We start from the raw sequence: 11148 nt of genomic DNA, 5'->3' as shown, positions 1-11148 counted from the left end.
GATCGTCTTGTTTTTCTCTTGGTTGATTTTACTTGAAAGGGTTAGCTCCACAAAGAGAGGGCATTTGTGGGTTTGAGGGATTATTTCTAAAGATTCACACTAACTTCCATCTACATGTTCATCTGCTTCCATCTACAGCCAATTAGAGTGTTACAGAAACTGATATGACATTCATTTATTTTATGTGGGGCAAACTGATGTAGGCCAAAATATCTTTATTCCTTGCTTGTTTGGGCAGGACTACACCATGAGAACTCCTATAATACCTTTTTCAATGCAACACTAAATTCTTTAATGGCAGTTTAAATTGTTGGTTGTATGTGACCCTGATAAAGATAAGCGGAAGAGGATTGATGGAAACAATAACTGTAGAAACAGGGACAGTATAAAAGTTATAAGTGGTGAACCTTGATGAAAGGGTTAGTGATATCTCCTTATGAAGCCTTGGGCACAAATCACTTTTCAGAGTTATTTAAACTGGATGTGATGTGTGAAACCACACGCTTCCTCACTGCCTGACGACCTTTCAATCCAAAGTTCTTACAATGTGCTTACAATAACTTGTAAGTTATTCAGTGTTAAGCTTGCACCTGCGATTTCTTGCTGCCAGAGCAGCTGTCTTGCCTAATCACTCACTTCCTTGTTCTGGTTTTCATAGGATCACTTCAGTCATATTCCAATCATGATGATTGTGTGCAGTGACAAGACATTTTATAAGGTGTATATAGCCAGCCCTTGGCTCTGCTGCTGCAAAATGGTAGTGTGCTTACAATTTCATTTTGAGCATGCTCAAAGTACAGCCTCACAAGTTCCCTGCCTCTGGTCTAATCTTGCCCGTAATATAACTGAATTGATCCCATAAAAACAAGTCCGAAAAAGGAAGTGAGAGCAATATTGCAGATCACATGATCACTGGGAGCAAGAAGTCATCCTGCCCCTTTACAGGAATCCGCTTGATAGATGTAACTTTAAAACTGAACAGCTCGAGTCGAGAGATGACAGCTTGAACAAAATGCACATAGTGAAAAAGATAAACCTGATAATACTTAATAATGCTGTTTTTATTGTTATTAAATTGTGCATATGGATCAATAACAGGGCTCAGCTGATCTGTCTGTGCAACAACTGAGCTCAGCATTTGGGTCACATGTTTCTTCATGTTACACCTAAACAGAAAAGAAGGTGGACCTACATTATTATTCTTTTCATAGATTTTTTCCTCCAACCATCTTGTTCTGATGAGGCTATTTAGCAAATGCTGTTGTGTGTGGGAGAAGGAAGACAGAGCCTGCATCACGTCCCCCTGAGAGTGCACTGAGCCAAAACGGTAGAGGAGAAAGCCAGCCGAGCTCAAGAACGAGGTAACCTACTCCACTTTCTCTCTTCTGCAGACCAAATCTCAACTCTTGAACGCTATAATGGGTGCAAAACTTACGTGTTTGAATACACGCAAAAGCAGACGAACGATCATCCTTCATCTTTCACTGCAGGGTCTCTGCGTGTTGCCATGGCAACAAGTAATGCAGGAGCGAGGCTTTAGGAAGATGACTGTTGAAAGATGGAACACACATTGCTGAATAATCCCAGCAAACCTTGTAATAACCAAAACAGAACCGCCCTGTGTAACTACAAACACAGTTTCTGACACACTCACATGAGGACTGTGGAAATTAAAAGCCTGAGTGCTTATTAAATGGATTGGAGCGTCCACTGTGCTCAAGGTAATATGATAACCTCCCATGCCTTTTTCAGTCTGTGTGCATAAAGTCTTTAAGAGAAAGCACATGTCGGGTTTGAGCCAAATCCTCCTGCCAGAAAAAAGCTCACATGGCACTGGAGCGGAGGGACAGAGCAATGAACAGAAGTGAAGACAAAGCAGGAATGAGGTTTTCTTTGTCCTTCAGTTATAGGACAGATTTCTCCTGGGCAATAAACGTGATAAAGAAACTCCTTAAAGTGAAATGGGACAGCGTTTTACCATCCTGAGAAAACTGTAAGAACAGTTGTTTTTTTATTTCATTTATATATATATATATATATATATATATATATATATATATATATATATATATATTCTTTTTTTAGGATAAATTATGTAATGTGTCTATAGTCATACCAGTGGGAGAACTCTTGAGTAACATGCTAATACTAGAATGTACCACACTCACAATGACAGTGTTCTCATACACTATGTCTAGCAGCAGTGTCCCTTTATGCAAACTCATAAAAGGACGTTAAATCTTTTATGATTCTTGAAGTAAAAAACCATAACCATAATAAAATACACACTCACTCATGTTCATGTCTTAATGAGGACATCTAAGTGACATAATGCCTTCCCCAGCCTCTTACCCTAACCATCAAAAATGAATACCTAACCCTAACCCTTAGCCTAAATCTAACTATAACCTAATTGTAACCCTGACACTAAAACCACAGTTTGAGCCTCAAACATGCCTTCAAACTCGTGGGGAGAGGTGACTGTTGGTCCCCACATGTACAGTAGCATTGCAATTTTCTGTCCTCACAAGGATGTCTAAACATGTACACATATATCAGAGAACTGCAGCAGATGCTAGTGTTTTGAAGAAGCCCACAGTTGACACACTTCAGAATCATCTAAACTGCATGAAAACGTTTTCTTTTAATGTGCCTCTCTGACTGAGACAGGACAGACTTTGTTTAAGGGTAAGCTACTGTAAGATATGAAGCCGATTTCATTATTTATACCCATGATTCCTGTGTAACATATCGATGACTCTTTGCTGTTACTTCTGCACAGATCACATACTTGCAACAGCAGCAACTTCCCAGTTTTTAATTGCAACTCCAACTGTCTCAATGCTTTTTTAATGTGTCTACTGCTGCCATCTAGTGTACATCATTTAAAAATGCTTTAAACCTGATTTTCACTTTATCACCAAAGTATATGGGCACTTCTGTTATTCCTAGCTTAAACTATATCCTTAATTAATATTATTAATTAAGATAAATATTATTATAATTAATATTATTAATTAAGATAAATGATTATTATAACTGTGCATTAAGGCAAATATTGCCCTGGCAACATTTATATTTATATTTATATTTTAGGTGAGTATGTGGAGCAGTATTCTGGTGCATTGTCTCACAATCCAAAGGTCCTGGGTTCATATCCATCACCTGGCTGCAGCCTTTCTGTGAGGAATTATGTTAATTGGTGATTTAAAATTTCCCATAGGTGTGAATGGTTGTGTGTTTCTATGTCTTAGCCCTATGACAGACTGGTGACCTGTTCAGAGTCTACCCAGTGTCTCAGCCCACGGCAGCTGGGATAGGCTCCAGCTCCTTCCCACAGCCCTGACTTAAATAAGCAGAAGAAAATGGATAGACAGAAGGGTAATAAGTGTTTCCAGCTTTCTGGAATATGTTTCAGTGAAGCCATTGCTGATTTCAATCTGAAAATGTTTTAATGCACAAAAGCCAAGTGTGTAAAAGAAATTTCACACTACTTTTTTTTGTTGTTCTAAATTGTTGTATTACCGGTAATTTGTGTTTCACACCTCGCAGCTACCATATGGATTTACCCAGATTCTGGAATGACCCAAAGCACTTAGAACCCCCCCTTAAAGCTGCAACCACTTATACGAGAGTTCCAGCAGGCCTCAGGTCAGTTTCAAGGTTGGCTTGTTCTGTTTTTACAGTTTGTTCCCATCTTATTTGCTCCTTTATATTACTGCATACACTTCTTCAAGGGTACAGATAAGAGACGCAAATGCACTCACCCAAATACACGCGCACAATGACAAGCTATCACAGTACCTATTTACCAAGTGATAGCCACGTCCCGCCAGACAGAGTTGGTCAGCGAGACACAGAGAATTTAGTTCTGTACTTCGTGCAGGGGCGTAATTTCCAGGGGGAGTTAGGGGGGTTATGACCCCCCAATAAAATTATGAATTATCTTGCATAAATAGGCTGTTGATTTTCTTTACTCATTTCAGTTATTACCAGCAGAATAGTTGCATGTTTAATCATCTGTGAATTTACCCAGATTTTTTTATTTATTTAGACAGAGATCTTGACCCCCCCAATGTTCAGCAATGTTCAGCAATGTTACGCCCATGACTTCGTGACAGTAATTACACGCTTCATAAGAAAAATTTAGCGAGTACAGTTTTCTAAACCCCATTACTTGCATCACATAAATTCTACTCATGCCAGCCACCTGCTGTGCGGTCAATGTGTTCGCATCATCACACCACTGACAGCTTCTTCAGGGTGGTGCTGGTAGGTCCGCACAGCCAGTTACCACTGGGCAGCCTGATGCTTTCCAAATTTCTTTTGGAAGGCCAGCAGCGCTTTTAATTACAGGTAGTGCGCTTTAATCATCAGATTATAGAGCATGTGTATTTGCATCAAACAATGGGTCTTTGTGGCAGGACTGTCATAAAAAAGAAACCTTCCACACATGGTGTAAACATAACTGCACGTGACAGGACCTTGTTTGCGAGCATGTATGACTGTTTTTTTTTTTTTTTTTTATTACCACCAGACTTCAGGTTGTGACCACAATAACAAATTCAGGTGTGGGTGGAAATGTTGAGTCAAAGGAATGAGAGAAATGAGCCAATAATTCAAAAGCAAAGGTGTAATCACAGAGCAGAAGACGGTGCACACATTTAGTTGGGAAGGGGAAGATTTACTGGTGACAGACTCACTGTGGTTAAGTCTCAAGTTTGACCACTGAACCTGAAATGGGACTTACATGCTTCTTTTAGATAGGAAAATCAAAATAACTTCTTCGCAGTTCAGAATCATGATTTATTTTATACTGGGCCTTGTAGCAGTCCCTTAATTCATCCTCTGTCAAGTAACAAGTTGCAGCTCCCTCCTAGCTGTTTTTTTTAGCCAGCTTTCTTCTGATTGGCCACCCTTTGCAAACACAGGGTTTGATCAGCAGGTGGGGGTTCTTGCTCACCGCCAGAGCTGTATTTCTGCTGGTGGGAAGTAGAGTGCTGCAAGAATTAAATTTTACGATGAGGATTCAGAAAGGTATAGCATCCCCATTGTTCCATTAATAAAAAATAAAAAAGGGGGGGGGGGGGGGGGGATTAGGATCATTGCAGTAAATAAGCAAACGCAATGGTGGGATGTAAAAGGGCTAACCATGGGTTGTAAATTAACTACAAAGCTTCGACAGAAGCTTGTTATTGTATGCACACTGTTGTAAACTGTGGAAATGATTTATGATATCCGGGTTCCTGTGAAATACACTGGCATTGAGTTCCATGACTCACAAACGCTGCAAACAAACGCACGTGTTCGACTCTTTCACACATGTTGACATAAGCGCTGAAAAGACATTAAATCCATAAATCATTTATGTTTCCATGCTGCCAAATCGGGTGTGCTCCGTGGCTTTCAGAGTCTGAACTTGAGCGATTTTGAGCGGAGAACGACCGGGTGGGGTCGTATCGGTGGAGCAGCCTATAAATAGCCTGGCTGCATGGAGCTGCATAAAGCTGCACGTGTGCCGGGATCGTCGGGATGTCTCCGTCAGGGCGTCCCAACACGGTCCGGCTTGTATTCCTGGGAGCAGCGGGGGTTGGCAAGACCGCGCTCATCCACCGATTCCTCCACGACGGATTCGAGCACAAGTACACGCGCACTGTCGAGGAGCTTCACGTGCTCGAGTATGACACCGCGGGCTCTGAGGAGAAGATGCGGCTGGAGATACTGGACACGAGCGGCAGCTACTCGTTCCCGGCTATGAGGGAGCTCTGCATCCGACACAGCGACGCCTTCGCCCTGGTGTACGCGGCAGACGAGCCCGACTCCTTCGAGGAGGTGCGTCGACTGCGCGCCGAGATTCTGGAGCTGCGCGGCGGCGGCAGGAGCGTGCCCATCACCGTGGTCCGCAGCAAAGCGGATCTGACCGAGAGCGAAGGTCGAGCGCCGGTTGCCTGTGACGCCATGGCCACGGTGGAGGCTGAGTGGGGCGCAGACTTCGTGGAGGCGTCCGCGAGCACGGGCAGAAACGCGGTCGGGGTGTTCAGCTCGCTGCTGCAACAGGTGAACCTGCCGCCACGACTGAGCCCCGCGGCGTGGACACGCAGAGACACCGTGCCTAGGCCCCGAGCTAGGAAGAGACCCTCGCCGAAGAAGCACAACAGCTGTGTTCTGTCGTAGAAACCGCTGCAGCTGGACTGCGCCTGCTCAGTTTCGAGCCCGTTCTCACTCTAAAATGTTACGCTTTGGAGCATGTTGCAGTTTAACACCTGTTCACGGGTGACGGCTCCTCGGGTCACTTTAATGTGTCTGAAAGCCAGCGGGGCCTGTAATGCTCATAGTTTAAGGGGAGCAAACGGGATGATGCACTTTATTTGAGTCCTGTTTTGTGTGTACATTTTTATATGGTGTCAGTAAAATAACTTTGTTGTAAAATGTGTCCGGTGCTTCATTTGTAAACCTTCCACTGGTCTTGGCACATCTCAAACGAGTCTGTCTATGCGTGGATCATAGAGTTAAACACCAATGTGAACAAGTGTCTGATGGGCCCTAGAGCTTTTTTCTTTCTTCAATAATCAGAAATCTCATAATGTGATGGTTAAAGTAACCATCAAAGCACACACACCTGTTCTTTTTCTCCTCTCATTCCCTTTGTCTGTTTGGTGGTCTCCTCTTTTTCCTCCTTTCAGCACCTCTCTTGCCAGTAGACTGCTACAGTCCCGCTCCCGGATGAGTGTTGAAACAATAGAGTACACTGAAAAAAAGGGATTGGCCAGCTCCTGGATTTACATAAGCATCTTGCGTGTATTTAACACAAGTGCCTCATGCTTTAAAGTTAACTTTAACTGCATAGTGTAGAAACTACATGATATGCAGAGAGGCATATCAGACTCGCGCTCTTTAGATCGTGGTTTCAGGAAGGCATCCATCTCAGTCAAGTCGAGCAGCCACCTCTACTGTTTTTTAGTATACCAAAAAAAGTAAATTGGGTGGTTGTTACATTAAAAAAAGTCTAACTTGTAATTTAAACACAATAATTTCATGTTTCTATATGAACGTAATTAAATCATGAAGAATCTGTACGAAATTCAACAACTTAATTTGTTCTTGTTGACATTACATGACACAATCTAGTAAGAGTGCTTAGTTGCTGAACTCATGGAATTCACAAGATCGCACAAGATTTCAAACTGCAGGAAAATCACTGGAGTTATAAGAGGCAGACAACTACACACACACCACGTGCATGCTATTGCTATTTATTGTGGATTATTACAAAAACAAAAAAATTCTGCATCAAATACAGGAAATCATAGCTTTCCTACATTTGCTAGGTTGTTGGCATGGTGGTTAGTGCTGTTGCTTCACAGTAAGAAGGTCCTGTGTTCAAACCCACATTCTGGCTAGTTTGCAGGTTTCTCTCTGGGTATTCTGGTTTCCTCCCGCAGTTAAAAGTCATGCAGTTGTTAGAGTTAGGGTTAACTGGTGATTCTAAATTACCTGTGAATGTAAGTGTAAATGGTTGTTTGTTTCTATGTGATAGACTAGTCAGCTGTCCAGGGTGTACCCTGCCTTGTAACCTATCACTTCAGGGTTATTTCCCAACCCCCCTGCAACCAGGATAAAGATAGAAGGATGGTAGTTGTTGAAGACCTATTCAATTTTTATGGTAACCAGGATCTAGACCTTGTAAAAAGTAAAGTGTGCGTGTTAGTCCCCATAGGGAAATAGTTCCTCTGCATTTAACCCATTCACCCAGTGGGCAGCCACCAGTGCAGCGCCCGGGGAGCAGTGTGTAGGGATGGTACCTTGCTCAGTGGAGTCGAACCCCCGACCTTCCGATCATGGGGCCACCACTCTACTGAGCTATCCCTGCCCGTTGTTGAACATTATGTAATATGAAGACAGCATGTAGTATTTAAGTGACCAATAGTATTGGGATAAAAGTTATTGAATAGTGTTGAAATAAAATGACAAAACTGTGAAGGATTAAAATATTCCAAGAGCTCAACTTACTTCATCTGAACATGTTTCAATCGCGTTTTATGAACACAAAATGCCGATGTTTATTGATTATGAAAAAGTTGATTTAACTCAGTTGTTTAAGTTTCTGCCAAAGCAAAACATTTGTGTGCAACCAATGTCCACTATTGAATCAAGTAAATCCAACATGGCCTTTTTTTTTCAGTGATAGAGCCCAGAGAGCTTTTATGAGAAAAAGCACTTTTGTGAGGTCCCCACTTAGAACATTTATAAACTTCTTTTTTGTCAATAAATAAGTGAATGAATAAAGTAATGGATAAATGATCTTGTGAAGGCAGCCTGGCTCTTTCTGGAAACTTTCTAAAAAAAAAAAACTAGACACCCCCCCCCCCTTTTTTTTCTCATGTTGTTTCGTTTATTTTGGAAGTAGCTAGCTGACCTTGGGAGATACCATTAGTTTTATCAGTGTAGGGGAGGAAAAGGCAGGTCAAATGCAAATAAAACTACTAGATTTTACCAGTTATGATATAAAAAAAAAACTAAACAAAAGACTATATCTATGTTTTGTTAAAATATGAGTAAAGTTTGAGATGATACAGTTCTGGTCTTTTTAAATTCTTCTCTTGGATGTACCCGCAAATATACATGGGCCCCTGAGGACGTGACCAGAATGGCAATTGGCAATTGAACCCACAGTCTGTCGATGCTGTGATATTTTTTTTTTTAGAGAAAATGGACACTGAAAATCAGTTACAAATTACTGTGACTATTCAAATTTATCCTCTGAGAAAATATTTCTGATGGGAGTCTCTTCCATTTATTCCTAACATCCTCGCATTCCAAGCTTTCCAAGATTTACATCTTAAAATCGTTCCTCTGAGTTATTAAATCGATGTACAAAGCCGATGAGCATATTTTTTTCTAGTGATAATGAACAACAAGCGCCATTTTCGGCTTAGCGTGAGATAGTGCATCATAAAAATAGCTCCTTTCTTTGCTTGAAGTTGTGTCGTGACGTTTTAGACACACACACAGACACTTATATGAAGTAGAACAAAGGGGCTAAGCAAACACGCTGTTCTCATCATCTGTCCTCTCTTCATCCACTTGTTCTCCTCTTATTTTCCTCTCTTTATCACCATGTCAGTTGTAAAATCTGTTGCTAAGCAGATATTAATCGTGTCTGCCACAAAAGCATTAATATGAATGAGGAGCAGAGGCTCATGCAGCACACAAGGGCTAAAGAACAGAGGCTCCTGACAAGGATGAATCTGCATCATTACACATCAAAAATGTCACACTGTTGGATTAAAAGCTTTTGTTTATCTTTTACCAAGAAGAGTGAACAACATGAAAATTAAAGTTTGAATTACTTTATTTGTCAGCTGCACGTGGCAAGAATAAAAGAACACCTGTGCTCTTGGACAGGCTTCTCAGTCATTTAGATAAGGAACAGATCAATAAAAAAGAAAACCAATATACACATCTTATGAAACAAGATGATAAAAATACAGAATAAATAAAAGCACAATGATTCAAAATACATATAAACAGATGGGTGACAATGATGTGATTAAGAGAAATCTCTGAAACATGCCATGTGTGTTTGTCTTGGATGAAGATGAATCCCATTATTTTCATTCTTGAGAAACAACTGAGTGCACTATGGACGGAGGCTGTGATGCTAGAAGAGACTATTTCCATCACAACAGAAATGTTTCATCAGGCCTGAGATGAACACTCATGATAGCTTAGCATAGATTTACAGTAACCACACACACACACATACACACACACAGCATAAATGATCCACCAGTGCACCTCAGGGGTAGAGGGTTCAGAGAATATTACAGCACTATATATAAAGTGTATCAGCTTTCGTAGCAATTAAGGTTTTTGTAAAGCCAACATACAGTTTTTCTTATTTTTATTTATTGAGTGTGATAATAATTGTCATTTACCAGAACTAGCATTAGTGGCAATTGTAGAAGCAGCAGGCTAGAAGTAAAAGGCATTAAAGGCAATGACGCAGAGCAAGGCTGTAGCCATGGAGTCAAGACTGGGGTGAAGCAAAGGCCTGGGTGGTTGGTTTATCATGACTTTCAAGGTGGACCATGTTTGCCACAAATTTTGTTTCCACTCCACGCAATTCTTAATCATTCTTCTTTCCATAGTTACACTTCCAGTGAAAAATTATTTACATAACCTTTTTCATGAATGCTCCGCCTGAAGTTAAGTCTAGTTGGTGTTGCAATGACAATCCCATCAATTATTGTGTGGAACTATAATATATCCTGAATGTACACAAAAGTTTTTAATGAAACTAATGAAACACAGACATTGCACTGACTAACACTCGATCATACTTGATCCAGAAAAGGTTTTAATGGAAATATGGTGACACTTTTTGAACAGTCCATTCAAAGAAATTCAGTCCTTTGGTTCACTGTATAACTACAGCCTTCAACAACAGCAATTTGTTATGGTAGTGATATCAACATATGTTAATATTGGGACCCTATGAAGTTATAGCTTTATATTGCATTCGGGAAGTTATAGGAGTGACAGTGCCCCCTACTGGCTAAAAACAGTAATAACAATAGGTTGTGTGTTTTACATGAATGTACAGTCTACATGTTGTAGCTGGTTATGCTTTAGAGTTAATTAAACTGGACAACCTCACGACTGATAATTACGAAAAGTAGTATTACACGAGTAATAACGAAACAATACTTATCGAAAACTAGTGAGGTCAGCGTATAAATAAGCAAAGGTTATTGCAGTGAGTAGTCTCATATAAATTAGCCTATAGACTGCTGCCTCGACTAAACTAAATCGGTTACAACAATCCACGATGACGACTATTTATTCCGGGCTTTTAGTTAAAAAAAGAAGAAGAAAAAGAAAAAAAATCAAATGACCATTAAATCCACGTTATCTACTTGGGTAAAAAAAAAAAAAAGAAGAAAGGGAAAAAAACGGATGTATGTCACGATTAAAGCCCACCCCGACTACATTTCCCATCAGTACTCGCTTAGAGAAAACAAGGAGAAACCAACAACAGGGATTCAGCCAATAACACTGCGGAATGTGACATACTCGTTTAGTGATTGGCTATGTTTGCCTGAATCTCCCACGATGCTTTGCTGCAATACCTTAGAATTCAAATCG

At 40.7% G+C, this 11148-nt stretch overlaps 1 protein-coding gene across 1 annotated transcript; it reads left to right on the top strand.

Annotated features, from left to right (window-relative positions):
* Positions 1-4533: 4533 nt before the first annotated feature.
* Positions 4534-6413, top strand: rasd3 (RASD family member 3). The gene has a single exon (XM_082535171.1). It carries the CDS (start codon positions 5533-5535, stop codon positions 6172-6174), a length of 642 nt encoding a protein of 213 aa, XP_082391297.1. The 5' UTR covers positions 4534-5532; the 3' UTR covers positions 6175-6413.
* The last annotated feature ends 4735 nt before the right edge of the window (positions 6414-11148 follow it).

This window comes from Aulonocara stuartgranti (genome assembly GCF_965226115.1).
Source record: "Aulonocara stuartgranti genome assembly, chromosome: 6".
Lineage (NCBI taxonomy): Eukaryota > Metazoa > Chordata > Actinopteri > Cichliformes > Cichlidae > Aulonocara > Aulonocara stuartgranti.
The sequence above is the reverse complement of the archived record's forward strand: the minus strand, read 5'-3'. Positions and strand labels throughout refer to the sequence as shown.

Coding starts and splice junctions, on each gene's coding strand:
- rasd3 (XM_082535171.1), top strand. CDS start 5,533: ATGTCTCCGTCAGGGCGTCCCAACACGGTCCGGCTTGTATTCCTGGGA.